At 46.8% G+C, this 26,033-nt stretch overlaps 1 protein-coding gene across 8 annotated transcripts in view; it reads left to right on the forward strand.

Annotated features, from left to right (window-relative positions):
- Window positions 1-26,033, forward strand: part of ARMC9 (armadillo repeat containing 9) — a 179,153-nt gene that overhangs the window by 35,844 nt on the left and 117,276 nt on the right. For all 8 annotated transcript variants that reach the window (XR_011562129.1, XM_070773908.1, XM_019978475.2 and 5 more), the window contains 5 exons: window positions 660-758; window positions 14,053-14,087; window positions 17,464-17,575; window positions 20,617-20,709; window positions 25,830-25,920. Coding sequence is in view for 7 of the 8 variants with exons in the window: in XM_070773908.1 (XP_070630009.1) it covers window positions 660-758; window positions 14,053-14,087; window positions 17,464-17,575; window positions 20,617-20,709; window positions 25,830-25,920 (430 nt within the window). In the remaining variant the exon portion in view is untranslated. The remainder of the gene's footprint in view (window positions 1-659; window positions 759-14,052; window positions 14,088-17,463; window positions 17,576-20,616; window positions 20,710-25,829; window positions 25,921-26,033) is intronic.

Raw genomic sequence — 26,033 nt, forward strand, 5'->3', positions numbered from 1 at the left:
GCGCTGGGTGGTTCATAACAAGTCTCCATCACTCACTCATTTACGGTTTACTGAGCATCTACCATGTGCTGGGCTCTCCCCTGATCCCCGAGACACAGAGCCATAGGCCTCCTTCATCTCTTCCCATAGGTCCGGAAAGCAGGAGGCAGACCTGTTGGTTTTCTTGAGTCCACTGCTTAAGCCCAGATCTTTAGATTTTAAGCCTGGCATGCTTTCTATCATGACTTTCCATCCATTCTTACCGCTCCCTCCTCCCCCTGCCCTACCATGACTTCACTGCTTGAATTAACAAAAAATTGGTTTAAAATCAAGTTTATTTTATGAGAATTCCCTGGCTGTCCAGTGGTTAGGCGCTTTCACTGCAGAGGGCTCAGGTTCAATCCCTGGTCAGGGAACTAAGATCCCACCAGCCAGGCAGTGTGGCCAAAAAAAAAAGTTTATTTTGCAGGACAGCGGGAGTATGTTAAGTGCAATTACATGACTTAAAGTATGCTATCCCGTGGTCACACCTGGAGACTGTTAGTTTTCTCATCAGGCTCAACTCTCCAGAGCCCCGATATTAAAGCAAAATCTCACCTCCGCAGCCGCGGCTGTGGAGAGTCAGTGCCCACACCAGCCAGGGCAACACTCACCAGCCATCCGTCCTCTGTTCCCTGCAGATCACCCCCGAGTACCTGCAGAGCGTCTGTGTCCGCCTCTTCAGCAACCAGATGCGGCAGAGCCTGGCGCACAGCGTGGACTTCACGAGGCCTGGCACGGTGAGGCCCGCAGATTTCACCATGTGTGTTAGTCGCTCTCATGTCCGACTCTTTGTGACCCCATGGACTGTAGCCCACCAGGCTTCTCTGTCCATAGGATTCTCCAGGCAAGGATACTGGAGTGGGTTGCCATAGATTTCACCATGCCATAACTTTAAAAAATGAGAGAGCAGGAGAAAATACATTCGGGAGTCTGCATTTCAGCAGGCTTTGGAGATCTGTACTTTCCCAGAAGGAAAAGAAAGCTGTTTTTGGAGAGTGAGCAGCTGGAAGGCAGCCTCCTGCAGGGGGAGACAGGCTGGTCTGTTCCAGGTGGGGCCGCTCTGTGGGCACCAGGGCTGGTAACAGCAGGTCAGGAGGAACCCAAGGCAACTTCGTCATCTTTTACAGGCAACTCCCAGGTCTCAGGCAGGGCCTTTCTTTTTCTCTCTTTAACTTTATACTTAGAGTCATTGCAAACTTACAGAAAAGTTGCAAAAATAGCCCGGGACAGGAGTCCATGAACTGAAAACTCCCTTGGGAGACACTGGTGTACTCTGTCTGCCCCTTGGTTAAGGACCCAACTAACTTGGGAAACACCAACCTGCCGCCTGGTCCAGAGGCCGAATGTGTGGAGCTGAACAGTTAGGAGGGAAGCGCCAGGTGATTCTGAGGCACCCCCGAGGGTCAGGGTTCCCCCGCAGGTTCAGGGCCCCCCCGCAGGTTCAGGGCCCACCCCCGAGGGTCAGAGCCCCTCCCCAGGGTCAGAGCCCACCCCCGAGGGTCAGAGCCCCCCCCCATGAGGGTCAGAGCCCGTCCCCGGGGGTCAGAGGCTCTCTCTGAGTGCCAGAGCCCCCGCAACAGTCAGAGCCCCCTCCCGCCAAGGGTGAGAGCCACCCCCTGAGAGTCAGAGCTCCCCCGCAGGGTCAGATCCCCTCCCCGCCAGGTTCAGAGGACCCACCCCCCAGAGTCAGAGCCCTCCACCCCAGGGTCAGAGCCCCTCCCCCCGAGGGTTAGAGCCCCCCTGCCCCCCACTTTGAAGATCAAAGCCCTCCCTACATTCAGAGCCCCCTTCCAGGGTCAGAGCCCCTCCCCCTGACATCAGAGCCCTCCTCACTCCCTCTGCGGCTTAGGGCCCTGGTTTTTACTGAAGTGTTTCAACATTAACGCTAGGATCTTCTCTTCATAAACAGAGTCCTTTTTTAGTTTTAAAATAATCTACCTCATTCTTAAAAAGATTTGAAGCAACTTATTATTACAAGAAAACACACATATGAGAAATGAAAAATATAGAAAATAAAGATAAAGAAATTTTGGTTACAATTCATAGACACTGAAAGTAGATTGGTGGTTGCCAAGGGGTAGGGGAAATGGGGAGATATTGATCAAGGGGCACAGACATCCAGTTTTAAGACGATTATGTTCTGGGGATGTAATTGACAGCACGATGACTATAGTTAACAATACTCTATTGTGAACTTGACGGTTTCTAAAGGAATAGTTCCTAAATGTTCTTACTAGAAAAAGCAGGTGAGGTGACAGCTGTGTATTGTGGTAATCATGTCACAATACACACCTTTATCCAGTTATCACACTGTACACCTTGAACTCACACAATGATACATGTCCGTTATATCTCAGTGATGCTGGAGGGAAAAGAAAAATGATGGTTAAAGGAAAACGAGGGTGAGAAAAATAAAAGTAAGCCAGGCTAAGGCTGGTATAAAAAATGCATGTGGGGAAGGAGGCCTAGAATTGGCGCCGGCTTTCCAGTAGCCAGGGCAGAAAGCAGTTACATGATTTATTTATAAAGGAAGAGACAATGATATTCATTGCATCAAAGACATTTGTGCTGAACATGCAGCCTCCGAAGCACAACGGTAAAATGAACGCCCATGAGCCCCTCACACGTGCCCACAATAGACCATCTCAGTGCCGCCAACGTCCCCTGGTGCCCTTTAGACCATGAACTTTTTCCAACTCACAGTTTAAAAGCAAGTTGTTACATACATTATTTTTGAAGATTGACAGGTCAAAAAAACCACTGCATGGGCAATGCTGTAGCTCAGACCTGAGGAGAGTTCCTCTCGTGGATCTTGGTAGAAAGGATGTGGTACCATCCTTGTGAGCCAGCGTCCTTGACCGTGTCCTTGAGGCGCACGTGGAAGGACTGGCCAGCCACTGCTGTGTCGGCTGCGCCACACGTGGACAGTGAAGGATAGGAGCTGTGGCGTCTGTGCTTTAGGATATGGCTGCAATGACGTCTGTGTACAGAAATCTTAGTGAGTCGGCCATTTTTCTTAAATGTCAGTTAAGTACACACAGACATCTGAGTCTCAAACAAGTGACTTCCTCGTGGGCCCTCTAGGATGGGGGGCTTCAAGCCTCCTCCCTGAGGACTGGCTGAGTTGAGTTTTTATGTCCTGTATATGCTTGGCTGTAAGTCATCAGCCTTGGGATGACTTTAAGGATCAGAGTGTCTTTACCAAAAACAGTGGCTTTCTAGGGACTTCCCTGGTGGTCCAGTGGCTAAACGCCATGCTCCCAGTTCAGGAGGCCGAGGTTCAATCAATCCCCTCATCAGGGAACTATTCACAGATCCCACATGCTACAACTAAGGTAAATTTTTAACCATAAATTGAAAGAGACCCCACATGCCTGAGGCAGGGCACAAAACAAACAAACAAAACAAACTGATGTCATATTTAAAAGGAGCAGTATAAAAGGGGATGGCGCACAACACACAGGACATTTCACCCCACGAGAGGTCGCCTTCATTTGCTCAGAGGCTGGGCCTGCCACCCTCCCGTGTTGCAGGGACACCGAGGTACAGAGTCGAAGCCTCAGAATCGCAGGAGGGGGGTGAACTCTGCTTATCTTCACTCATGACCGTTTTTTTTTTCCTACTGAGTCATTGACTTACCAGGCAATAAAAGCTGCAAAGTCTTTTATTGTTCCTATTATATTTTTCTTACACGATGATAAAAAAGTAGATAAGGGGTCATTATGAAAGTGTACAGGATATTGTCGTTGATCAGGCATGCCTAACATCAGTGTGTAGTATCAGATTTATAACGTATGGAGAGGAAATTAGGATACAATTTAGATGGGCTGTCCGGTGACTGAGCTGATAGGATCTAGGATTCGGAGGATAAGTGCGTGTAAGTGTTAGTCACTCAGTTGTGTCCAACCCTTTGAGATCCTATGGACTGTAGCCCGCCAGGCTTCTCTGTCCATGAAATTCTCCAGGCAAGAATACTGGAGTGGGTTGTCATTCCCTTCTCCAGGGGATCTTCCCGACCTAGGAATTAAACCCAGACTTCCTCATCTGAGGTCTCCTCAGATTCTTGACCATCTGAGCCACCAGGAGGGAAGCCCTTTGGAAGGAGATTGCTTTTTTATTTTTTTTAAGGGGAATATATTCTATCCTAAGGGCTTCCCCAGTGGTTCAGCAGTCAAGAACCCACCTGCTATGCAGGAGACACGACAGCGACCATGGGTTCAGCCTCTGGGTCGGGAAGATCCCCTGGAGAAGGAAATGGCAACCCGCTCCAGTATTCTTGCCTTGAGAATCCCATGGACAGAGGAGCCTGGTGGACTGCAGTCCATGGGATCGCAAAGAGCTGGACACCACCGAGCAACTAAACAACAAAATTCTACTCTAAGTCCAAACAGAATGTCATCAATTTCAAGATAAATAGGTGAGCACAGACCAGCCTTCTTTCTAGCCTGGTCCTTGATCAACTTCTCTTCGGGCTTATTCACTGTATTCATGGAGAAGCCTGGCCAGGACCCATCATAAAACAGCTGCATCTTCTACAAAATGTAGTACTTTGATCTGGTTTTTAAATCTGACTACTAAGAATCTGGCCCTCTGTAACCTCATTCACTGTTGAAAGTTCCGAAGGGTTCAGTAAATCGCACCCTTCTTCCCCTGGAGCTCCGAACCAGTTGAAAAATAAATAGAATGAAGGAAAATGGAACTGAAGGTATTGCTGCTGATTCTGAGAAAGCTTATATTGGAGAATGTGGGGGGGTTTTTGGTAGGCAAGTGGGTTACCTACTTTTCAGCCCTGGAATTAAAGAAACATTCTCACTCAGTCATGGACAGTGAAGGCCAGTCCCTCACCCAACCTCCTCCACCCACACAACCTCACTGCCCAGAGGAAGGGGGCAGAGGGTAGTGCAAATCCAGCCAGTCACCCCCTCTGGGGAGTGTGTGTAAAGATTACCCTGGTGGAGGGCCCCATGGGGAACCCAGAGATGTGTTTCTACCCTACCTCGTTCCTGCCCAGGTAACTATCCCAGAGTCTGCTGCATTATCAGAGTTGTCTGTTGCTGTGCCGTGCTCAATCATGTCCAACTCTTTGCAACCCCATGAACTGTAGCCGACCAGACTCCTCTGTCCATGGGATTCTTCAGGCAAGAATACTGGAGTGGGTTGCCATTTCCTCCTCCAGGGGATCTTCCTGACTCAGGGGTTGAACCCACATCTCTTTCATCTCTTGCATTGGCAGGCAGATTCTTTACCACTGTACCACCTGAGAAGCATTATCAGAGTTGGCTGACAGATCTGGATGCTCCTAGGATTAATAACAGGTTAAATTTTTGAGATGAGAACTCTCCCACATAGCCTCTTCCAGTTGGGCTGCTTGTCACCACCCTAACCCCAGGCTTATCATGCCGTGGTCCCTACTGTCAGGCTCCAAACCCTGGGCCATGATTTACTGGGATATGAGATGAATCTGGGGCTTCCCAGGTGGTGCTAGTGGTGAAGAACCCAGCCACCAATGCAGGAGATGCGAGTTCAATGCCTGGGTTGAGAAGAGCCCCACTCCAGTATTCTTGCCTGGAGAATCCCCATGGACAGAGGAGCCTGGCGGGCTACAGTCCATGGGGTGGCAGAGTCGGACACCACTGAAACGACTTAGCACACACACATGCATGAGATGAATCTGATTTCATACTATCAAGTATCTAGTGATAAATAGTAAAAGGAGAAGCTTCTTCTAAGAGCACGAGAAGGAGAGTTTTTTGTCTTCTAAGATTATTCAGTTCAGTTCAGTTCAGTTCAATTCCGACTCTTTGGGACCCCATGAATTGCAGCCACCAGGCCTCCCTGTCCATCACCAACTCCCGGAGTTCATTCAAACTCATGTCCATTGAGTCGGTGATGCCATCTTCTCCTCCTTCCCTCAATCCCTGCCAGCATCAGTCTTTTCCAATGAGTCAACTGTTCGCATGAGGTGGCCAAAGTACTGGAGTTTCAGCTTTAGCATCATTCCTTCCAGAGAACACCCAGGGCTGATCTCCTTTGGAATGGACTAGTTGGATCTCCTTGCAGTCCAAGGGACTCTCAAGAGTCTTCTCCAACATCACAGTTCAAAAGCATCAATTCTTCAGGGCTCAGCTTTCTTCACAGTCCAACTCTCACATCCATACACGACCACTGGAAAAACCATAGCCTTGACTAGGCGGACTTTTGTTGGCAAAGTAATGTCTCTGCTTTTTAATATGCTATCTAGCTTGGTCATAACTTTCCTTCCAATGAGTAAGTGTCCTTTAATTTCATGGCTGCAATCACCATCTACAGTGATTTTGGACCCCCAAAAAATTAAGTCTGACACTATTTCCACTGTTTCCCCATCTATTTCCCATGAAGTGATGGGACCAGATACCATGATTTTCGTTTTCTGAATGTTGAGCTTTAAGACAACTTTTTCACTCTCCTCTTTCACTTTCATCAAGAGGCTTTTTAGTTCTTCACTTTCTGCCATAAGGGTGGTGTCATCTGCATATCTGAGGTTATTGATATGTCTCCCAGCAATCTTGATTCCAGCTTGTGCTTCTTCCAGCCCAGCGTTTCTCATGATGTACTCTGCGTATAAGTTAAATAAACAAGGTGACAATATACAGCCTTAACGTACTCCTTTTCCTATTTGGAACCAGTCTGTTGTTCCATGTCCAGTACAAGAACTACACAAATATGTGTCAGCTGGAAAATGTATAACAGTTTAGCAGGAAATGGAGTGAAGCACAAATCCCTTCCCTGCCTCACACCCACCCCCTCCCGCTTCCTCCACAGGTGACACTGTTTTATATGCATTTTCCAAACCTTTAAAAACTATATAAAACTGAGATTTTATTAGATACGTCCTTCTGCAGCTGTCTCTTTTAACTTAATGGTACATTTTCAAGAGTCTTTCATGTCCTTTTAGCATATTTATATCTTCCTTATCTTTTTTTTTTTCCTTATCTTTTAGAATCTTAATTTGACAACAGTATGGTTCATTTAACCATTCCTCTGGTAGACATTGTCAGTTTTTTGCCATTTCTAACAGTGCAACATCTGTCTTTGTGTGCTGCAAACAGCATTTAAAAATGCCGTGGAATACCTTTCTCCTCTTAGCCACCTGTTTGCAGTGGGTAAGCTTGAATGCAGAGACACTCTCAAGGTGGACACCTGAGCACAGCCCCCTGGGTGAGTCCCAAAGCCCACCCAGTGGCACCTCTGGGTTTGTGATTCTTCAGATGGGAAAGTTTCCATTTAAATCCAACCTTATTGGAGAAAATGGCTTATTTAGAAATTAACCCTCCCTTTCTCACACAACTCCCAGTAGGCCCCACTGGAAGTATAAGAACTTCCCTGGTGATCCAGTAGCTAAGATTCTGCACTCCCAATGCAGGGGGTCTGGGTCCAACCCATGGTCAGGGAACTGGATCTCACACGCCACAAGTAAGAGTTCCCATGCCGCAAGTAAGAGTTTGCATGCTTCATCTGAGACCCAGTGCAGCCAAATAAATAAAATTAAAAAAAAAAGAAATGTAAGTTATAATACTTCCAGATCTGAATATACTAAATATATATAGTATTAATATTAAATATACTAAATTTAAATTTAGTATATTTAAATATACTAAAAGCATTAAATATACTAAAAGCTCAGGACATGTGACTCTTTGGAGGAATCTGCTTCCAAAATCACCCATCTTTGTTAGCAGTAACAACCTGCAGAGAGCTGGGGTGGTGGCCGTGACAGTGACCCTTTTGGGATGGGGCCTTGTGCAGTTGTTCAGGAAGCCTTGCTGTGATGCTGTTCCACGAAGGAGAGCATTTCCTGAAGCTTCCAGCAGGGGGTGCTGTGGCTCCCCCTGCCCTGCCTCCTGGCTTTGTGTCTGTCTGTTCAGGGTCTCCCTCTTTCTGTCCTGATTAAAGCAACATTTTCTGCCTGGTCTCAGTCTCAAAGCCCTTAAATCTCTGATGGCTCCTTCTCATGGGAGCTGGAGTGACCTTTTTGGTTGTGTCTTTTTTTTTTTTGGCCACAAATGGGATCTAGTTCCCTGACCAGGGATTGAATCTGCGCCCCCTGCATAAGATACCACAGAGTCTTAACCACTGGACTGGGCCAGGGAAGCTCCTGGCTGTGTCCTATTTATTTAGCCCAAAGGTTTCAGGAAGTATTTAGGTATGTACAGGAACCTGACCTTGTCACTCTACCTTGCGTAATAGCTGTCTGTCACTGCTTGCAGTCCAAAGTGCTCCGCGTGAGTCCTCAGCCCTCCATGATGTGATGCCTGTCCATCTATCCAGGCCCGACTCTGGTCACAGAAACCCCGAGGAGCCCCAGCATGCCCGCCCCTGGCCCCAGGTGCTCAGACACCTCCAGGCTATGGGGTGGAGGGACAGGGCCAAGGGCAGTGCCCTCAGCGACCTGGGGAGCCAGAGAGAACCCTTCCCGAGAGGCTCCTGGAAAACTCACTGGCACATTCGGACACTCGGGCACACCCACACCACACACACGCTTAGCTCTGTTTCCACATGTCATTCGCCCCATGCTCCATGGCAACGCTCCCCTCCTGCGGCCACAGCCCTGCCTTCTCGAGTTGTGCACCTCCTGTTAGAGGGTTGGCCATAGCAGCCACCCTTCCCCAGGTGGTGGGGACACCCCCTGGGTCTCTGGCTCCCATGGCCTCTCTGCCCGCTGGCCAACACACAGTCCCTCAAGTGTCCCTCTGTGGTTATTTAACGTCTCCTGACGATCATGCCCCGTGAGGTCTCTTGACAAGGGTCCTGCCTTTGTCTGCACTGCACAGGCGGCCGCTGCGTCAGCATTAGTCCTGTGTGAGCAGAGCCTGGGAAGCAGGGCTGGTCCTCTGCGGACCGGCCTGGTCCGAGGAGGTTTCGGGCCCCAAACAGGGCCTTCTTGTCCCTGGTACCCTTGCAGCTCTTTCTTCCTGACCCTCCCCTGACTGCGTCCTCTGGAACAGCAGTTTCCGAGATGTGTGCCCGTAAGCCAGCCCCACAGGTTGGCCCTATCCCCAGACAAAGCGTTGATGTCGCGAGTTTGAGACACACTTTGTCCTGAGGTTCACAGCCGCACACCGGCATCTGGAGAAGGCCCACGGTGAGGGACTGCTTACCCCATCCAACCCAGTGACTCTCCAGTCCCCATGACTAAGGGATACTTGCATCACCTCACACCTCATACCAGTTTCTCTAAATACACTTCCTGATGTCACGGGTCATTAGCAAAGCTCCTCATCCTGCCGCTGTCACCAAGAGCTGTCTCAGGCTCGTTTGGCCCCTCTACCGCGAGGGCCAGGCTCAGGTCCCTGGCCTGCAGGCTGAGAAGTGATGGAGGCGTAGCTCTGACCTGTCACTCTCAGCCCAGGTATCGATTTATCTCTCCCACGCCCAAGCGTTCCGGCCAGCCCTGCCCTTATCCTGGCACGGGAGAGGTGCTCAGAGACTAATGACAGGTTCAGCAACACGTTCCTACGTTCATTGTTCCTGCCTCTGCCTGGGCCCGGAAAGGGTTGCTGCACCTTCACACTGTGCTTCCCCAGCTGGGAAAGCACCGCCTGCCCGCGCCCAACGTCCACTGTGGGCTAGGACGCCGGTCTCTTTCCGGTGCCCCAGGCCTTGGGGGTGCTCGCCCTGACCACCCAGCGTAATGTACCAGACGTCACACACCGCCCACGTGGCCTGCAGTCGGGACCCTTAGCGAGGGGATGCTGTCTGGGCCCATCGTCCAGACTCAGAATCCAGTGTTTGCTCGAGAGGGGGATGATTCCAACTGATGATGGACTTGGGCCCTTTCTCTCCCAGCTTTCTCTCCCTGGGGCTTTCCTTCCTTGGCCAGACCACTGGATCTGTGTCCACCCCACCTGCCTGCAGAGCAGCGCCCGCAGCTGGTGGCGGTGACCTTTAGAAATCCCATCCAGTGTAAAGGCTGGTCAAGAGGTCAGAGCAAGACCCACCCACCCACCCACCCGAGGTGTTTGAGTATTCTTACTGACGCCTCCACGTCGGGGAAGGAAGTGGTCGTTGTCACCTGCAGTGAGCTCTCCATTCTGTGGGCAAGCTTCTACCAGGGTATCAATGTTAAAGGTCAACATCCCAGTGCATAACTTCAGCTCAGTGCCTCTCAGCTCCAGCACCCCCGTCAGTTCAGGGAGCTCAGGGTGGACGGGCAGAAAAAGGGGGGAAGTGAGGCTGACTTCCACGTGCTCTTCTTGGCGTCTGCACCCACTGGTATGATATTGTCCCCATCTTGCAGATTTGGTGCGGAGAGTTATTTGATCACTGATTCTTCCCACTGAATTGCAAGCTGTCTGAGAAGAGGGCCTTTGTCTTGCTCACCAGTATCAGCAGTGCCTCAGTTCAGTTCAGTTCAGTCGCTCAGTCGTGTCCGACTTTTTGCGACCCCATGAATCGCAGCACGCCAGGCCTCCCTGTCCATCACCATCTCCCGGAGTTCACTCAGACTCAGGTCCATTGAGTCAGTGATGCCATCCAGCCATCTCATCCTCTGTCATGCCCTTCTCCTCCTGCCCCCAATCCCTCCCAGCATCAGAGTCTTTTCTAATGAGTCAACTCTTTGCATGAGGTGGCCAAAGTACTGGAGTTTCAGCTTCAGCATCATTCCTTCCAAAGAAATCCCAGGGCTGATCTCCTTCAGAATGGACTGGTTGTATCTCCTTGCAGTCCAAGGGACTCTCAAGAGTCTTCTCCAACACCACAGTTCAAAAGCATCAATTCTTCGGCACTCAGGCTTCTTCACAGTCCAACTCTCACATCCATACATGACCACAGGAAAAACCATAGCCTTGACTAGACGGACCTTTGTTGGCAAAGTAATGTCTCTGCTTTTGAATATGCTATCTGCAGAGGCCTATTGGGTGAGCAATCAGTAGGGACTTAACGAAATACCTTAACCTCTCCTCTCTCATTAAGGGCGCGCTCAGCCATTCTTCCTACAGCTCTTCACCAGTTTGGGTGTTTTTTTTTTTTTTTGGGTGTTGTTGTTTTCTTTTACTTGATTGGATAATAAAGGAGCTTCCCAGGTGGTGCTGGTGGTAAAGAACCTGCCTGCCAGTGCAAGAGACTCGGGAGACATGGGTTCGGTCCTTGGGTTGGGAAGATCCCATGGAGGAGGGCATGGCAACCCACTCCAGTATTCCTGCCTGGAGAATCCCATGGACAGAGGAGTCTGCAGCCTACAGTCCAGGGGGTCACAAAGAGTCCAAGACAACTGAAGCGACTTAGCACCCACGCACAGATAATAAAGTCTTGATATTATTTGACATACTGGCTTTTCTCATAAAAGGGTCAGTTATTATTACTTTTCAATTAATTTCTTCCTAGGACAAATAGAATGTTGTAGAATTTAGCAAAAGAGGAAAAGAATCAATTTTTGAAAGATAGAAAAGGTTTTCTTGGCTATGAAAAAAGGGGGTGTATGTAAGTGAATTTTATTTGTGGAAATATGAATTAGCCAATATCACTAATTTTAAAATATTTTTCTTTTGTGCATATATTATGCTAATATTTTACTATGGCTGTGTCCTTAACTGACTCATTCCAGGCTCCTTGATCCTCTTAGTGTGTTAGATGAGTAATTTAGATGACGTTTCCAACTTATTTTCTGAATTCCTTGCTACTTAAGCCAGTAACAGGAATAACAGGTAGTTTCTTTGATTAAGAAAAAAATGTCAAAGGTTTAAAAATAAAAAAGAAAAGGAAATTCCCTGGTGGCTCAGTGGTTAGGATGCCGCTTTCTTACTGACAAGTGCCAAGGGCCCAGGTTCAGTCCTAGTCAGGGAACTAAAATTCCACAAACCATGCAGTGTGGCCAAGGGAAAAAAAAAGTCGAAGAGTTAAAAAATGCAAAACGTACTTGGTCATGAGTCATTTAAAAGCAGGGCTTTCTGTCTTCGAGGTGAGAATTGAGAGGTCTGTAATACTTTGAAGGGAAATAGTTGACAACAGGGCTGATTTATTACAGGAGTTTGTTACATTTGTCAAGCATTCTGACACGGATTCTATTTTTTTTAATAATTTTATTTATTTATTTTTGGCTGTCCTGGGGCTTTGTTGCTGTTCGGGCTTTTCTCTAGTGTGGCGAGCGGGGACTACTCTCTAGTTGAGGGGTGTGGGCTTCTCTTGTTGCAGAGCATAGGCTTCAGTGGTTGTGGCATACAGGCTCAGCAGCTCTTCGGCATGTGGGATCTTCCCAGACCAGGGATCAAACCTGTGTGTCCTGCATTGGCAGGCAGATTCTTTACCACGGAGCCACCGAGGAAGCCCTAGAGTGCCCATTTTTGAAGATTTAAAATAAAACAAAAAACTTTTTTGGCCATGTGGTTTAGGGATCTTAGATCTTAGGGATTGAACCTGGGCCTTTGGCAATGAGAACACGGAGTCCTAACCACTGGACCACCAGAAAATTCCCTCAAGTGCCCCTTTAGGAAGTCAGTCTTGATTCATTCAATCAGCAAACGCTGACTGAGTGTCTCTGTGGTCCAGGCACCGTGCTTCGTGTTAGGGACACGAGGGTGCTATATCTCCAGCCTTTGTGGAAAGGACACAGAAGTGGCTGCAAAATAACCACCATTGAATATGATCAGCATGGATAAGGCTCTGTTAGAGGGTTGTGGTAACATAGAGGAAGCAGGGTACCAACGCCTGCCCCTTCTGGAAAGGCCCCCCAGACAGCTGAGACTTCCTCTCTTCTGCTCTACTTAGCTTTTCCCTCCTAGAGTTCTCTTCGACAAATTCCAAACATTCTATCACTCTCAGTTCAGTTACTCAGTCGTGTCTGACTCTTTCCTACCCCATGGATGGCAGCAACGCCAGGCCTCCCCGTACATCACCAACTCCCGAAGTTTACTCAAACCCATGTCCATAGAGTCAGTGATGCCATCCAACCATCTCATCCTCTGTCGTCCCTTCTCCTCCTGCCTTCAATCTTTCCCAGCATCAGGGTCTTTTCCAATGAGTCAGCTCTTCGCATCAGGTGGCTAAAGTATTGGAGTTTCAGCTTCAGCATCAGTCCTTCCAATGTATATTCAGGACTGATTTCCTTTAGGATGGACTGGTTGGATGTCCTTCAGTCCAAGGGACTCTCAAGAGTCTTCTCCAACACCACAGTTCAAAAGCATCAATTCTTCGGTGCTCAGCTTTCTTTATAGTCCAACTCTCACATCCGTACGTGATCACTGGAAAAACCATAGCTTTGACTATTACTTTACCTATAAATAATTCAGTGTACATCTCAAACAGATAAGGGCTTTAAAAAACAAACAAAACATAACCACAGTGCGAAATATAATTAACACTAAGTCCTTAGTATCATGTAATACCAGTGAGATTTTCACATTTCCCTTCTTTGCTCAAACGTCCTTTATGGTTGGTTTGAGTGCCATTCACAGCACTTGGTTGTTTGTCTATTGTAGTGCATGCTTAATATGGCAAAAAGAAAGCAAGAAGACAATAAATGGGACATGCCCATAAAGTAGGCTGTGATTTGGCCTATAGACAGAATCTTTAAATCCCCTTTAGGGAGTGGTATGGGAGGGGGCTTGTGAATTTTTCCTATAAACATTTCTATAGTGTTTGACTTGGTGCAAAGTGCATGTGTTATTTTCATATTCAAAGATAAAAATCTTAATAAAACCAGGATAATAAACTGATTTCCATTGCTTTTATTCTTTATGATGTCTTTGACCAGGCAGCTTTAAGTTCCTCCAAGAGCTTGGTCAGGGTGAACCCACCCGCGGTTTTATAGCGTGCTCTTTGGAGTGGAGTTTAGCAACAAGTTAAGGGTACGTAGCTTGGGAAATGCATCAGTAAGGTGTCACTGAACTTGAACTTGGGCTGATTTTTAAATTGAATCTGATTATGGTTGGAGAATCTGGTGGATAAAAAACTTTGCAAATCTGTTGTTTTTGTACCACCACAGTGACTGGGCGTTAGCACATTGCTGTCAGTGTTTTAACACAAAATCTGTTTCCTTCTGCCCCTCCCCCGCAGGCTTCAACCATGTTAAGAGCCTCCTTGGCACCCGTGTAAGTAACTGCTCTGAGGAACTGTTATTAAGGGGAATGGCTGTGGGTAAAAATGGAATTCCAAGTGCTTTTAATCAATTCTCGTTTTAACTGCCTAATTTAGATGAATTCCTTTACTTAGCTGGAGCTCCATGTAGGTATTAAAGGAAATACCAGTAATTATAAGTAATACTTATCAAATATGTTTGGAATAAAGATTTTTTTTAAGTCCCAAAAAATACTTATAAAAATGTCTTTTAAAGTTATTTCTATTTATGTTGGAAAGATAGCATCAAATGGAAAAAAATCATTGAATTTTTCCTATAATGTTTTATAGAGATCAATTTAATTTCCTGTCATAAGGCAGTCAACGGAGTGTTGCAGTGTTTACATTTCACGTTCTCTGCTGATTCACACCATGACCAGGGCCGCAGGGTGGGTCTGTGTTGTGCTGGAGCATTCCTGCCCAGGTCACTTAGGCTGTCCCCCAGGGGCGGGGGAGGGGGGGCTTCATCAGGCATGTGTGTTGCAGTAGCAAGGAAGTCAAGAACCTTTGGCGTGGACATGAGGATTAGGGTGGGTTCTGGTGACTCTGTGAGCCAGCCTTGGGTGGCGAGAAGTGGGGGATGCGGTGGGCTGGGTGCTGTGAGATTACACAGACACCTGCGCTTCATACAGCATTCCTCCTCCCTCCATCCTGCCTGAGCCCGACATGGACCCTGCACTTGGTTCACTTTGGTTGGTAGCTCTAGAATGTGGTGCTTATGAGCACAGACTATCAGCATTAAAACCCCCTTGGCCACAGACTCTGTGACCTTGGACCACTTTTATACCTCTCTATACCTCAGTTTCCTCAGGGACCCTGGGAGAGTGGCTGGACCACAGAAATGCCAGGTTGTTGAGCAACTTAGTTGGTAATATTGCCGTTGTTGTTCAGTCTCTTAAGTCATATCCAACTCTTTGCACCATGCAAGGCTTCCCTGTCCTTCACTATCTCCCAGAGCTCAGTCAAACTCATATCCACCAAGGCAGTGATGGCATCCAACTATCTCATCCTGTGTCGCCCCCTCTCCTCCTACCCTTAGTCTTTCCCAGTTGGCTCTTCGCATCAGGTGGCCAAAGTGTTGGAGATTTGGCATCAGCATCAGTCCATCATTGGCAAGTAAATATGGCCCAAATAGGACAGTTTTTCCTCTTTCCAGTAGAAGCTCCCCAGCTATGGAACATCATCAAACTTGGTTTTTAAAATGGAACTTTTTTTTGTCTAGAAAAAGCCTGTTTGAATTTAAATTTTTTTTTTTTTACTTTTGAAATAATTTCAGAGTTGCAAAACAGAGAATTCCCATATATCCTTCACCCAGATTCCCAGTGCTACTGTTTTACACCAGCCCAGTGTAGTTATCAAAATGAGAAGATTAATGCTGCCTCAGCACTGTCAGCTGACCCGCAGGCCTGACTCACACTTTACCGGTTGTTCCATTGTGTCCTTTCTGTGGACTGAGATTCACTCCAGGATCACACATGTTAGTCCTGTCACATCTTAGTTTCCTTTACTTCGAAATCCTTCTTCAGTCTTGGTCTTTTGTGGCCTTGACACTTTTGAAGAATACTGGCCAGCTATTTATAATTGTAATTTTTAAAATATTTGTATTACTTTTTAAACTCACAGTAGTATCTGCCTCTGGGAAAAAAGATCAAAATAATCAATGTGCCATGTACAGAGGTTTACCACTTGTTTGTTTTAAATTGAAGATGATCTTTCCCAAGAATGTTAACTGAGACCCCATTCGATGCCTCTTTTCTAGCTTTTTCTTCCGGGCACTGTAAGAGGATCTCATTTTGTCTTTTAAGAACTAACATTAAGGGAATTCCCTGGCAGTCCAGCAATTGGGACTCTGCACTTTGCAGCCAAGGGTGTGAGTTCCAACATGGTCGAGGAACTAAGATCCTGTAAGCCACATGGTGTGGCCAAAAAATAACCTAGCATGTAAATTTTTTCTATAATGTACGTAATACATGCTCATTATAGAAATTTTGACTCCACAGAAACATATGAAGAAGAAAATTTAAAGAACCCCCAATCCTACCTCCCAGAAATATTAACCCAGTTTTTACTCCACCCTTAAAAACAAATGAAACCCTACATCTTTAGTCTTTTTACTCAGTTCTCAATGAATCCTCATTGAATATTAATATTCTCTGCACAGTACTAGAAGACTCATATTTTGTTTAGTTTTTAGTCTTTTTGTTTTGAAATAATTACAGATGCACCTGAAGTTGAGACCCCAGTGGTGACATCTCATCTGGCTGTAGTAAAACACTCAAGTGAGGAAATTAACGTTGAGACAGTCCAGACATCATTCAGTTTTCAATTTTTCTGTACACTCCAATGTCCTTTTGTTCAACAAAACAAAATGTGAGGTTGCTTGTTTTAAAGACAAGGCATCTAAGATGGTTCCTTCCATTTCTGGTGAACCAAATGCAGCTGTCGGGTCGTCAACACCTTATAGATCTCTGAACAGAGAGCTGTCTGATTTGAAACCTGCCTTAGCCTGAGGTCTGACTCAGGTCCTCTCGAGGAGGGTTTGCAAATTGTCCTACTTACTACCCGCTTCACCGGCATGTCCCCACTGCCGCTTCCTGGCCACATCCTCCTACCTCCTGGAGGGTCATTGAGGTGCTCCTCATCTTCAGGGTTGTTTTCTGACCCCTGGTCTGTCCTTCGGGCTTCCCTGTGACTTAGCTGATAAAGAATCTGCCTGCAATATGGGAGACATGGGTTTGATCCCTGGATTAGGAAGATCCCCTGGAGAAGGGAAAAGCTACCCACTCCAGTATTCTGGCCTGGAGAATGCCATGGACTACAGTCCATGGGGTCACAAAGAGTTGGACACAACTGAGCAACTTTGACTTCACTATCCTTCGCATCCCCCCAAGCCTGTCCCTCAGGCTTGAGGGGGACAGGTTTTTAGGGAGGACCCTAGGGGCCTGCTGACACTAATAAGACTTTGGATTTTGCTCATAATCTTAGAACTTCGATGGGAAGTTAAGAGGTCTCCAAGGCTATTTCATCCCCATGGGGTGGAGCCCTGGTCTATTGTGCATGCAGTCATTTCCATAGCCATTAGGCAGACTCCTTGTTTTAGGAAAACTTTTATAGATCTTGGTACATAAACGAGAGGCAGAGCTGAGCCCGTTGAAGCTGGGATGGGGGCCTGGAACCCAGCCCTCTCAGTGGAGGCCTGGAGTTGATGCCAGGAGCACAGAGAGAGCAAGTGGACCCCTGCCCGTCCAGTCTGTCAGAGCCACTTGAGATGGGACGTCATGATACTCAGGAGGTATAATGAATGTGCCCTTGTGCCCTTTTCTTTCTCTTTGAACTTGTGTTGCTGAGCAGGAAACTGAAGGATGTCCCATTACTGCCCTCTTTGGATTATGAGAAACTGAAGAAGGATTTGATTTTGGGGAGTGACCGCTTGAAAGCCTTCTTGTTGCAGGCTCTACGCTGGGTACGTACCTTTTTCTTGAAGTGAAAAAAAAAAAAAGACCACGCTGGTTTTCTTGACTGGCTCCCTTGCTTGTATCTTTCAACCCATCTTCTCAAAATCTTTCTTCCTGCTGCCTGCTGATACCAAGAGCTAAAATTAAAAAACCAGCTTCTGATGATCACTGTGGTCTCTAAAAAAAAAAAAAAAAACAAACCCTTATATTGACATCATAGCTGCCATTACCCTCACTTGATGATCTGATACATGCAATTTCCAGGCCCTGAAGCCACCCTGTCCTCTGGCCCTTCCCTGGTTGTGAGCCAGACCCGCAGATGGTGGCGTTAGCATGTTAGAGCTCGGTGTCCCTCTCATACTGGCCCCCACAGAGACCTCTGGATTTAGGTATTCCCATGTAGCCACATCAAGAGAGAAAACTTACTAAGTCTTTAAGGAAAATAAAGCCTAAATAGCTGCTTTTCTGGGAATCCCCTGGGGGTCCCAGTGGTTAGGACTCCGTACTTCCACTACAGAGGGCACTGCTTCTGCCAAGGGGCAAGCAAAAAAAGAAAAAAAAAAAAAAGGCGTCATTAAAAAAATAAATGGAAACTTCCCTGGTGGTCCAGTGGCTAAGACTTTTCACTCCCAGTGCAGGGGGCCTGGGTTTGATTCCTAGTCAGGAAACTAGATCCCACATGCTGCAACTAAGACCCAGTTATGAATAAATGAATAAATAAAAATGAACAAGTAAATAAATAAAGGGTTGCTTTTCTTCCCAGTCTTCAGATTGATCACAGTTAAGGCAGTGATTCCCAAGTCTGTTGGTCTCAAACGTCTTGACAGGGTCAAAAATTACTGACTCCCAAGCCTTTGGTGTCAAACCTCTTGACATGGTAAAAAATTACTGAGGAACTCAAAGAGGTTTTGTGTGAATTTTTCTCTGCCAAAATTTATAGTATTAGCAGTTAAAACTGAGAAAATGTATATTTATTAATTCATTTAAAATGAACAATAATAGGACGTCCCTGGTGGTCCAGTGGTTAAGATACCACACTTCCGTTGCAGAGGGAGCAGGCTTGATTCCTGGTTGAGGAAATTAGAGCTCATATGCCGTGCACGTGGCATGACCAAAGAATAAAAATAAATAAATAAACACTAATAAACCGAGGACATAACATAAATACCATTTTTATGAAAAATAACTATTTTCCAAACTAAAAAATTTAGAAGTCTGACATTGTTTTGCATTTTTATACATTTCTTTAATGTCTGGCTTGATGGAGGACAGCTGAATTCTCATCTCTGCTTCTACATTGTCACAGTATCACACTTCATCTAGCCTCTGAGAAACTGATCATTAAAAAGACAAAACATATCTTAGTATTATTATAGAAATAATTGTGACCTTGTAGATCCCTCTGAAGGGACTCTGGGGACCCCCAGGGTTCCCCAGACTACACTTTGAGAACAACTGGTGCAAGCCAACACCAGTTCACTCCTTAACTGAACAGTCTACTCTGATTGACCCACAGTAGTGTCAGACATCTTCAGGGATCCCCACATTTTAGGCTATCTTGACATCAAAATGCCTTTGTGTCATTTCCCCATCTCTGGATAAAAATAGCTCTCCTCACGTGCACTCTGATGGCTGGTAGCACTTCCGGGAATGTGTTTTGGGGGAGCACTCTGCGTATGCATCCAGACTAGCAGGAAGAGTCCAGCGACCAGTCAGCATGTCTGCTCTGTCCAGTTGACTGGAGTGGGTGAGGCGACGAGAGTAACCTGCCTGGAGGTTTGCCACTGCTCTGGTTACCAGCCTCCCCGGGGCTCTTGGATTATCCACTGTGTTCTCGCTGTTGGTCTACGCTAGTGAGCCTCATGGTGAGACCTGGTGTTCCTTTGCTTACTGAATGACATTGTCATAGAACAAGCAGGAAAAACACACTGATCCTTATAAGATTCTGTCTGAGACCCCTCCAGCACCCTACCTCAGCCCCACCACACTAGCCCGGCAGAGGCCTCCAAACTCAACAGACGAGCGGTGGCCCCTAGGTGTGACCGTGAACAGCACGTGGGTGAGAAGACAGAGTGGCAGACTACCCAGAACTGAACGGTGCAGGTCCCCAGAGGTAGGTGTCAGAGAGACTGGACCCGCTGCGGCCAAGGAGAGAAAGTGAAAGTCCCTCAGTCATGTCCAGCTCTTTGCGACCCCACGGACTATACAGTCCATGGAATTGTTCAGGCCAGAATACTGGAGTGGGTAGCCTATCCCTTCTCCAGGGGATCTTCCCAACCCAGGGATCGAACCCAGGTCTCCTGCATTGCAGGTGGATTCTTTACTGGGTGAGCCACAAGGGAAGCCCAAGAATACTGGAGTGGGGAGCCTAATTCCTTCTCCAGCAGATCTTTCCCACCCAGGAATTGAACTGGGGTCTCCTGCACTGCAGGAGGATTCTTTACCAACTGAGCTATCAAGGAAGCCACCAAGGAGAGGGGCACTGGGAAAGAGAAGGGAAGGCAGTGCCAGGGGTGCCCCACACAGACATGCACGCACACACAGTATCCTCAGCGGTGCTGTGCAGGCCCCCATAGAATGAGTGTGCTTTGTGGGCCCGGCGCTCACTCACAGCCCTCCCCGTCGGGCACCTCCCTCAGCCGGACCACGCATCCCAGCCCCACACCACGCTCACACGTCCCCTGAAGCCTGAGAGTCTGCTGATCCTTCAAGGACCAACTCTTGAGCCACTTTCAGGGGAAAAAAAAAAAAACACAAAACCCTCCGTGCATTGGGGAGCTCTCCCTTATCTGGTCCCTTGCAGTCCCATCATTTTCCACTTTCACTGCTCAGGAGCGTATGTGTGTTAGGTGACTCCTACATCACCCATTAGGAGGTTCGCTGTAATTTTTCATTCACTGATATGTCAGCTGGTTGACCAGCTGCCCAGCTGGGTGTTACTCTTTTGGTTTGGTGAAAGGCACGGTTACTGGTGCCACCTGTGATGAGAAAATGCCTTTTCCCCACATTCACACTTGGACCTCGCTACTCTTGTTTTTCTTCATCCTAGCGCTTGACCACATCACATCCTGGAGAGCAGAGGGAGACCGTCCTGCAGGCCTACATCAGCAACGACCTGTTGGACTGTCACAGCCACAGCCAGGTCGGTGGGAGACGGGCCAGCGCCCAGCCGGGGCCTGCCCTTCTGGGGAGGGTCTTAGAAGGAGGAGGCCCTTCGTTTCTATGCATGTCTTTAGCAGAGTGATCATATGTCAGCCTGGGGCTTCTGTTAGCTTCTGAGATCTGCTGTCCACCCTGGACTTTGGCCCACTTTTCACTTATAATGCAGAGTCCTAATAAATAAGCTAGTACTGCCTGATTCAACTCTGCATCTCTTTTCTTTTTTTTTCCTCAAAGTCTCTGCTCTTGCCCTCATGCCACTGCTTACCATGAGTCTGAAAACTCAGCAGGACTTAGAATGGGCAAGGTAAAGAAGCAGATTCCAGTTTTCATCTGGGCCTGACTTTTACACATGTCTTCCACACTATTTGTATAGAGCTTTGGACCAGATGGGTCTAATGGTGCATTGGGGGAAGTATGGGGTTTAAAAGGACATGAACTGGTCTCAGATCTCTGCCCCACCAACAGCTGGCTAACGCCCTTAAGCAAGTTTCTCGCCTCAGGGAGCTTTCCCACCACTGAGTCACCTGCCTTGGGAGGTTGTGGGATGGTTGTGCGAGGTCACATGGGGGATGGACGTGACTCAGCGCCCAATGCAGAGGGGTCCACAGTGGTGGTTCTCCTCCCCACCCCCAGCCCCTTCCACATTCTCAGCACCTGTTCCCACACCGGAGGAGCATCGAGAGCTTGGCTGTGGCCTACATGAGAGGATACCGTGTCTCATTATTTCACTTGCATCTTTATCTAGGATGCTCTAAAACCTTCATCTCCCTACTGTTAAGGGAGTGGAGTATCTGTACCTCTTTGAAACCTGATGAAACAGCCCCTCAAGGATGCTTGTCACACATGATGTGTTGTGTACACACGTGGCAACCCTGAAGGGTTTTGCATTTCTTCTTTGTACATAATCTTATTGCTCCCATGAAAGAGTTGTGTTAAGTATGAAAAATAGTCTCTCAAATTCTAGAGTTATTTTCTTTAACCTTTTTTTTTTTGTTGGTATTTGCAATGACATTCGGAGAAGGCAATGGCACCCCACTCCATTACTCTTGCCTGGAAAATCCCATGGACAGAGGAGCCTGGTAGGCTGCAGTCCATGGGGTTGCTAAAAGTCGGACACGACTGAGCAACTTCACTTTCACTTTTCCCTTTCCTGCACTGGAGAAGCAAATGGCAACCCACTCCAGTGTTCTTGCCTGGAGAATCCCAGGGATGGGGGGGCCTGGTTGGGCTGCCGTCTATGGGGTCGCGCAGAGTCGGACATGACTGAAGCGACTTAGCAGCAGCAGCAGCAGCAATGACATTGAATCTAGCTGAATTAGGCACTGAAGCAGCTGAATTATACTCTCCTGACTTATACACTCAAATCCAGTTGAATTGAATCAGAATTCAATACTGATTGTTTCTGAATTATGATATTTCATTGAATCTAAGATGCAGTTCCCCCTGCCTCACGCTAGCATCTATAAGAATAGCCGATGGCCTGTTACAGTTTAATTGGCAGTGCAGTTTTCTTTCTTGGTTGTGCATAAAAAAATACGTCCTCTAATAAAAAGTGTCTTAGATTTTATGATACATGATATTTGTCAAAAGGCTGTAATCTTTATAGCCACTGAAGATATCATATCTTCCTCAAGTCTTTTTTTTTATTGGTATGGCTTATTTATTTATTTACTTTTCAATAAGAAATGAGCTGGAGTTATCTTAAGATGTCAGAGAATCTGCAGAATGGGGAAACTCCTTGGGAAACATGGATGCCATGTCACCACGACACCAAAATAAATTGGGATATAAGTATTTGTCTCGCAGCTTGTTTATCCGTTTATGTATCAACAGACACTTGAGTTGCCTCTCCCTTTTGGCTATTGTGAATAATGCTGCTTTGAACATGGGTGTGCACATCCTCACTCTTGTCTTAATCAGTTCCTTATTTTTCTTTATAGTACCCTCATTTGCATATGTCCCCAGAATAATAGTGTTTGATTTGGGGTTTGCTGAGTATCAAGTACAAACCTTACTCTGCAAGGAATGGGTACTATTTCCAGGTTAGATGAAGGCACCTAGGGGAAGGTGACATGAACAAAATTGCTAGATTATAATTAGACATAGCTCCCCTGGGCTCTTATTGGTTCCTCTGGGGACATTGGTAGTTAGAATCAGGAGAGAGTCTGGGGAAGCACAGGGCATCTGGCAGGGCTGAAATGTAGCCCAGGCACTGGTTATCTGGCAGCAGTATGTATGGCCAAGGGGAATGGTGAGGCGCTCTAATTTGGGTTTTAAGCTCTCCTGGTCTGCTCATAGTTCTCAGGAGTTGATCACACTTCTGTCGGGTGAACAGACTTTCCACAGCTGGTCCACGCAGCAGGGTGTGGAAGGGGAGCTGAAACTTCACCAGCATGTGGGCAGGGCTGTCCAAGTGCACATGAGTCTGGGCTCACCAGTCCAGGTATGTCGCACTCTGCTTGCAAATGTGTTACATGGTGAGCTACTGTGGAACCCTGGCTGTATTTACCACAACTGCATAGTCTGTGTCCTAGCAGAAACATGCCTAAGTATAATCCCAACAGAAGTATGCCATATGTTCAACTGTAAGAGGTATAAGAATGTTCATAGCAACAGTATTTATAAGAACCAGAACATTGGCTATAACCAAATGTCCATCAGGAGTAGAATGGATAAGTCATCTGCGATATATTTTTAAGATGGGATATATTGAGCCATTGGGCCATTGGGCTTCCCTGGTGGCTCAGATGGTAAAGAATCTGCTTGCAATGCAGGAGGCCTGGGTTTGATCCCTGGGTGGGGAAGATTCCTTGGAGAAGGGAATGGACAGAGGAGCCTGGCAGGCTACAGTCCATGGGGTCACGAAGAGTCGGACATGACTGAGCAAATAGCACTTTCTTTCCCTTTCATGCATTGAGCCATGGGAGGGAGCATACAGCATACAACATGGATGAGTCTCACAAACATGATATTGAATGAGAAAAGTCAGATATAAAAGAATAAAGCATAGCCGGGGCTGGACCTGCTTGTCACAAGTGGAATGTCTCTCGCCGGCTCCTGGCAAAGCATGGCTTTATTTAATAAAAAATTTAAAACAGAACTAACCCACGATATAAGAAGCCAGGAGAGATGTTGCCCTTGGTTGAGATGAGGACCCTCGGAGGGCGTCTGGGATTTGGATAATCCGTTCCTTTGTTGTTGTTGTTCTGTTTCTTGATGTGACTGTCCATTAGCCACATGTCCACTCTGTGAAAACCTGTCAAGCTGTATACTCATGATCTGGGCAATGTTCTGATGGGTGTTATATTTCAATAAAATTTTTACCTAAACAAAGATGGCACAATGGCAGTAGGCATCTTGGGGGTGACAGCCTTCAGTATGCCACTCTCCTGAGTCAGTCATTCAGCCTGCACTGGTGGCCCTCCACCTCTGGGCCAAAGCTGCCTTCTGGAAATCTCTCTCCACCAAACATATATTGATTCCTTTCACCCCTTTCCTGAACTGGATCTCTGTTTCCAACATTCTATAATTGTCTTTTTGGTGGAGCACAGCCTTTAGTTAATAGCTTCTAGAGAAAGGATAGATTGGGGGAGTATATTTTTCGAGGCTGTGTACGTCTGAAAATACCTTTATTCTTTGTGTAGAGCTCTGGGTTGTAAATAATCATCCTTCAGAATTTTGAAGATATTGCTTCACTGCCTTTTAGGTTTCAATGTTGCTCTTGAAAAGTCCAAAGCCTTTCTAATTCCTGACCTTTTGTATGTGAACTGTTTTTGTTTTTCTTTCTAGAAGCATGTTGAGTCTTTTCCTTTTCACCAGTGTTAATGAATTTCCCATTGATGTCTTTCATGATATGTATTTAATTCATTTTGGGGGAGCACTTTTTGAGCCCTTTCAATCTGACAGCTGTAATTCTGGGAACTTTTCTCGAGTTATTTTGTTGATTTCTTCTCTTGTTTTCTCTGTTCATAGGCAGGTAGGTAAGGGTTTGGTTGCCAGTATTCTGGGAGCCAGCTAGGAGAGGAGGAGGGGGTGGCTGTTGAGCATTTATTCTGCTGCTTTGACGTGGAAGCTCTGCTCACCTGCATCTGGTGTTCTCCATCCAGAGACCTTCTGTGTGGCCCTCAAAAGAGAGCGTCCCAGGTGTGTGGTGTGGGGTGCACAGGAGGACACAGAGCAGGAGCAGCATGTGGGACTGAGCTACTGATCCTATAGCTTTCATTCCTTCTTGATTTTCCTCCAGTTCTGGTGACTTCTGAGAATTAAGTGATGTAAACCGGGTAATTCCTTCCTCATTGCCTGTTTGGCATTCTTGGGTCTGCTGAGTGTGTTATCATCCTGCATTCCTGATCCCAAAATTGTGTTGTCATGGTTTCTGGTGCTATCTTCTCTGTCCTGGAAAATATCTGTCTCCTTAAAAACTCCATTTACTGATGGTTTTATGGTGGTTTTGGAGGAGCAAAATTAGACGTGTGCTGGGTCATTCATTCTACCTGGAAAAACATCAGCAACAATAATAGCAAACAGCATTGCCTCCTTGGAGTCAGTCATCATTGTAAATGCTTTGAATACTTAACTCTTCTACTCTGGGCCTGAACAACTTTTTTTTAAATTTAATATAAATTTATTTATTTTAATTGGAGGCTAATTACTTTACAATATTGTATTGGTTTTGCCATACATTGACATGACTCCGCCACGGGTGTACATGTGTTCCCCATCCTGAACCCCTCTCCCACCTCCCTCCCCATCCCATCCCTCTGGGTCATCCCAGTGCACCAGCCCCGAGCATCCTGTATCATGCAAAAAACCTGGACTGGCGATTCATTTCACATATGATAATATACATGTTACAGTACCATGCTCCCAAATCATCCCACCCTCACCCTCTCCCACAGAGTCCAAAAGACTTGAACAACTTCCTTTTGCCAAGTCATAGAAAAGATCAGTTGGAAATCAAAACTGAATCACCTAATAAATTCACGCAGAGGGAGACTACAGCAGACCCTCAGAGCAGACACAGGCTTCTCTCTCACTTGTGTTTACCTCCATTGTTTTTCCTCGTTTGACGTTTTGATGTCCGCCCCCCACCCCACACAGAGGAGTGTGCTTCAGCTGCTGCAATCCAAGAGTGAGGTGGTACGGCAGTACACGGCCAGGCTCATCAATGCTTTCGCATCCCTAGCAGAAGGTAAGATGTCAGCTTTTCTTGTCAACTGGAAAAAAAAAAAGTTGAGGATTATGTTTTATTTGGCTGACAAAATGGACAAGCCAGAACACGGCATGTCAGATAGCTCTGAGAGA

This window comes from Bos indicus, chromosome 2 (assembly GCF_029378745.1).
Source record: "Bos indicus isolate NIAB-ARS_2022 breed Sahiwal x Tharparkar chromosome 2, NIAB-ARS_B.indTharparkar_mat_pri_1.0, whole genome shotgun sequence".
Lineage (NCBI taxonomy): Eukaryota > Metazoa > Chordata > Mammalia > Artiodactyla > Bovidae > Bos > Bos indicus.